At 43.8% G+C, this 5,291-nt stretch overlaps 1 protein-coding gene across 1 annotated transcript; it reads right to left on the reverse strand.

Annotated features, from left to right (window-relative positions):
• Window positions 1-1,231: 1,231 nt before the first annotated feature.
• LOC147544020 (uncharacterized) lies at window positions 1,232-2,147 on the reverse strand. The gene is made up of 2 exons (XM_086635568.1): window positions 1,803-2,147; window positions 1,232-1,324 (listed from the first exon to the last, which is right to left on the reverse strand). Exons 1-2 carry the CDS (start codon window positions 2,145-2,147, stop codon window positions 1,232-1,234), a joined length of 438 nt encoding a protein of 145 aa, XP_086491694.1.
• Window positions 2,148-5,291: the final 3,144 nt, after the last annotated feature.

Here is a 5,291-nt window from a genome sequence, read left to right on the forward strand (position 1 = left end):
TAACTTCTGAGAGTGATAAAGCCTATCTTAAGAAGATAGGTGTTCGGAAAGCGTTGGAGCAGACGGCGCTTAGTGGCTACCAGGTTTGTAGTTCCAAAAGCATTGGAGCAGACGTCTGTTACATCATCAGCTTCCCGACTTGTATGTGTTAACATCCATATTCTTTGTTGTAGGCGATGATGAGTGCGAACTACGCCCAGGAACATATTAGTTCTTTGAACGCGCAGATCGAAGCGGAGAGTAGTCGCCACGCAGAGTCGGAGAGAGCCATGCAAGGGCGCTATGAGGAGTTAGAGGCCAAGTACTCCAAGCTGAAAATCTCGCATAAGAAGTGTGCGGGAGTGCTTAAAGAGATGAGTTACAATATCGTGGCAGTAGCTCGAGGGGAGGTGATGAAGGAGTATGTCGCGAAGGAGCACACGGAGTGGGACTTGGAGGGGGAGATTGCGCGTCATGAGTCCCTGAAGGATGTTGATTACTACATAGATTCTTGCTCTGACTAGAGATGTCTTTTGAGTCGTGGACTCTATTTCTTTCTTTGCTTGTTTGTTTTTGTTTCAGTACTAGTTGATGGGTTTCGTGAATGGGTGAGTTTTTGCCCCATTATTGATTTTAAGTATTTTGACTTGAACTTGGTGAGACGTTGATTCTCACTTGCTATATTCTGAATGAAGTATTTCGTTTACGCTTATATTGTGTACACAAGTTGTGAATGTGTTCTTTGTATGAGCAATCGGGTTGGCTTTTATAAGTCGTGTTGACTTATGTTTTGTAGATTATATTGAACTTGTGTACGTATAAAGACGAGTAGAAGTAAGAAACTTAGACTTTGGAATCCACACATAAATGAAATAATACCTCGAGAAATCCTTTATTGAGACAAGTAGTACGAGTACAAGACAATCAGGTTGTCGCCTGTAAGCCTTTTTACAAGAAGAGAGGCAATCGGGTTGTCGAGTACATGTAAAACAGATGAGCAATCGGGTTGCTAAGTATATGTAAAGAAAATGAGCAATCGGGTTGTCACTTTGTCGATGCTTGCGAATGTAGACAGATAGACGGATTGTCTTGTAATTGAGTTAGTTATACATTCACACCTGGTTTATGTTATCTTTTCATGCGTTTTTATTGCTTCTTCATCTGTTGCTTCTTCATATGTCTTTACGTGCATTTCGTTGTTTCTTTGTTCATGCTTGCTTTGTCCCACATCTGTTTGTCCTGTGAAAATACATCATGAGTGTGTTCCCCCCAGCCTAAGTGTAGTACTGAACTTTGTGCTGGACTTAGGCTGTGTTATCCTTCGGCAAGAGGTGTCCTTGATTTCCTGTGGGGGAAGAAACAAGTGGTCAATGGCATAGCCATTGACCCTCTGACACTCAAGTTAGTCAAGTACTAAAAGAGAAGCGAAAGATGAAATATTTGAGTTTAGAGTGCGGAAACTACTTCCCATTTCCTCTCGACATGTTCTTGTGAGCGTGAAACGTGTACTGGTGTGAAGATGTTTCTACCTGCACAATTTCCGTTGAGGGGCTATAGTCGGTGGAAATCCCACCAACTCTCCGATGCCTAAGTCAGTACATGTACAAGCAGGAGAGAAAACAGAGAAGTAACAATAGAGTTTAGAAATGATACAGTTTGAGATGCACGGCATTCCAACTGTTGTTTATGTCACGTCCATCTTGTGCTTGAATTTTATACGCGCCTTGTCCTACCACTTTAGTGATCTGATACGGGCCTTCCCAAGTGGGTGCAAGTTTTCCAGCACCGCTTTCTTTGGTGTTCTGGAACACTTTTCGAAGTACCCAATCTCCTACCTTAAACGTTCGAGTTCGTATGTTTCTGTTGTAATGACGTGCCACTTTCTGCTGGTAAGCTGCATTTCTAATGGCTGCCATATCACGAATTTCATCGAGCATGTCAAGATTGTGGTTGAGTTGTTGCCAATTGCTTTCTTCTTCCGTCCATTGGTAACGAGTAGACGGAAGACCTGATTCTGTTGGTATGACGGCTTCTGAGCCGTAAGCGAGAGAGAAAGGGGTTTCTCCTGTTGGAGTTCGCATAGTTGTTCTGTATGCCCATAAGACACCAGGTAGTTCATCTGCCCAGGCCCCTTTGGCCTTCTTCAGTCTTTTCTTTATTGTATTCATGATTGTTTTATTTGAAGATTCGGCTTGTCCATTAGCTTGGGGGTATCTCGGAGTTGAGAAGTTTAGTTTGATCCCCCATTCTTTGCAAAAATCTTGAAAGTCGAAACTAATGAATTGCGAACCGTTGTCGGTCACAATTTCTTTTGGAACGCCAAACCTGCAAATGACATTCTTCCAAATAAAACTTTTTACCGCTCTATCTCGAACTTGGTGGAATGCTTCTGCTTCAATCCATTTGGTGAAGTAGTCCGTCACAGCTAACATGTACACCCGTTGTCCAGGTGCTGTAGGAAGTTTTCCTACTATGTCCATCCCCCATTTCATGAATGGCCAAGGAGATAGTATTGAGTTGGGACGTTCTGGGGGGAGATGAGATGTGGGTGCGAAGCGCTGACAACTATCACACTTCTTTACGAAGTCAATGCAATCTGACCTCATAGTTGGCCAATAGTACCCGGCAGTGAGTACTCTAGTTGTTAGACTGCGTCCTCCGAAATGATTCCCACATTCTCCTGCATGTAATTCAGTGAGGACGTACCTGGCTTCTTGTGGGGTGATACACTTGAGATAAGGTCCTGAGTATGACCTCTTGAGTAGTTGTCCATCTAGGATGGTGTATCGGGCAGCTTTAGCACGAATCTTTCTCGCTTCTCCTTTGTCTTCTGGTAGTTCATCATTTTTCAAGTATCGAATCAAGGGATTCATCCAGCTATCGATTTGATCCGTAGCGGCTACCTCTGAAGTAGGATTTTTCCATACTGCTGGCCACTCGAGCAAAACTAGAGAAATATTTTGAGTTACCTTTGTTTGAATTGAAGAACCAAGGTTAGCGAGCGCATCAGTGTGTCCATTCTGTAGACGAGGTATCTGTGTTATGTTCATTTCTTTGAAGGACGTTTGTAACTCTTTTACGTGAGCAAGGTATGCAGTCATCTTGGCGTCACGTGCTTGATAAGTTCCCTGTAACTGGTTGACAATGAGTTGGGAGTCTGACTTAACGTCTAATCTCTGGATTCCCATTTCTTTTGCAAGTGTAAGCCCAGCTATAAGTGCCTCGTATTCAGCTTCATTGTTTGTTGCTTTGAATGCACAACGGCTAGCTCGTTGTATTAGATCTCCTTCGGGAGAAGTCAGAGCGATCCCCAACCCTACACCGTTCATGTTGCTTGAACCATCTACTGATAGGTTCCACTTCTGTTCGCTTTTGTCGGTTAAGCACAACAACTCTTTCTCTGCCTGTATTAGTATGTTAGGTGAAAAATCAACAAGGAAATCAGCTAATACCTGTGATTTGATGGCGGTCCTTGGTTGGTATGAAATGTCATACTCACTCAGCTCCACTGCCCACTTGGTGAGACGTCCAGAAAGTTCAGGTTTGTGGAGAACATTCTTTAGAGGAAATGTCGTAACGACCACTATTGAGTGACACTGGAAATAAGGTCTGAGTTTACGAGCATCAATAACCAGTGCAAGGGCAAGCTTTTCTAACCGGCTGTATCGGGTCTCTGCGTCTAGAAGTGATTTGCTCACGTAGCAGACTGGAAGTTGTTTTTTATCTTCTTCTCGTACCAGCACAACGCTTACTGCTGTCTCCGCAACTGCCAAATAAATGTAAAGTTTCTCACCTCCTTTGGGTCTTGAGAGTAGAGGTCGTGAGGTCAGGTACGCTTTGAGTTGTTGAAGTGCATCTTCGCATGCTGGCGTCCACTCAAAGTTTTTTGACTTGCGTAGGGTGGCGAAGAAAAGGTAGCACTTTTCAGAAGATTTCGATATGAAGCGACTGAGTGCGGCGACTCTCCCTGCTAACTTCTGCACATCTTTTATGCAAGTGGGAGATGGAATGTTCATGACTGCTTGTATCTATTCTGGGTTGGCTTCGATTCCTCTTTGTGTCACCATGTAACCTAAGAATTTTCCTGAGGAAACACCAAATGAACATTTAGCAGGGTTTAGTTTCATGTTACACCTTTTGAGGACGTCGAAGGCTTGGCGAAGGTGATCGAGATGTTGTTCCGCTTCCAATGACTTAACCAACATGTCGTCTATATATACTTCCATCGTATCCCCTATCATTTCAGCGAACATTCGGTTGACGAGCCTTTGGTAAGTGGCTCCTGCGTTCTTTAAGCCGAAGGGCATTACTTTGTAGCAAAAGATGCCTCTTTCTGTCACAAAGGCAGTTTTCTCTTGATCATCAGGATGCATCAAGATCTGATTGTACCCGGAGAAGGCATCCATGAAACTAAGGAGTTCGTGTCCAGATGTAGCGTCGACTAGCATGTCAATATGTGGTAATGGAAAGGAGTCTTTTGGACACGCCTTATTGAGGTCGGTAAAATCGATACACACTCTCCACTTGCCATTCTTCTTTTTTACCACTACTACATTAGCAAGCCAGTCGGGATAGTGGACCTCACGAACTGAGCCGATGTCGATCAACTTTTGAACTTTTTCGTTGATTACTTTGTTCCTTTCTGGAGCAAACTTTCTCCTCTTTTGCTTGACCGGAGGGAAGCTCGGATCAACCTGTAATTTATGAACGATAACTTGCGGATCAATACCTGTCATGTCAGTGTGTGACCATCTGAAGCAGTCATGGTGAAGCGTGAGGAATTCTACTAGCTTTTCTCTGAGCGTAGGATTCAGTCTTGAACCGATCTGTATTTTATGATCTGTTAGCTCTGAGTGAATCTGTACTTCATCCAACTCCTCCATAGTTGGCTTGTCTGGGTCACTATGGAGTAGTTGTTCTGTCTGTAATTGTTATAAGGGAGCTTTGGGCGTCTTCAAAGTGTTTTTGTAGCAGTTTCGAGACGTGCTCTGTTCGCCTTTGACTTCACGTACCCCCCACGGAGTAGGGAACCTTATAACTTGGTGGAAGGTTGATGGGACCGCCCTCATGTTGTGGATCCAAGGACGTCCAAGTATGATGTTGTAGGCAGAGGGACTGTCGAGTACTACGAAGGTTGTACTCATATTGATTCCACCTGCAAAAACAGGTAAAGAAATTTCGCCGAGCGTGTACTTTTGCTCGCCACTGAAACCGATGAGAATGGTGGGTCGGCGACATATACTCATTTCTTCCAGTCCCATTCCTCGCAATGCATGTAAAAACAACACGTTAGTAGATGAACCATTATCAAC

The sequence above is a fragment of the Eschscholzia californica genome, unplaced genomic scaffold, assembly GCF_041429995.1.
Source record: "Eschscholzia californica isolate CP2 unplaced genomic scaffold, dmEscCali1.0.p SCAF_4, whole genome shotgun sequence".
NCBI lineage: Eukaryota > Viridiplantae > Streptophyta > Magnoliopsida > Ranunculales > Papaveraceae > Eschscholzia > Eschscholzia californica.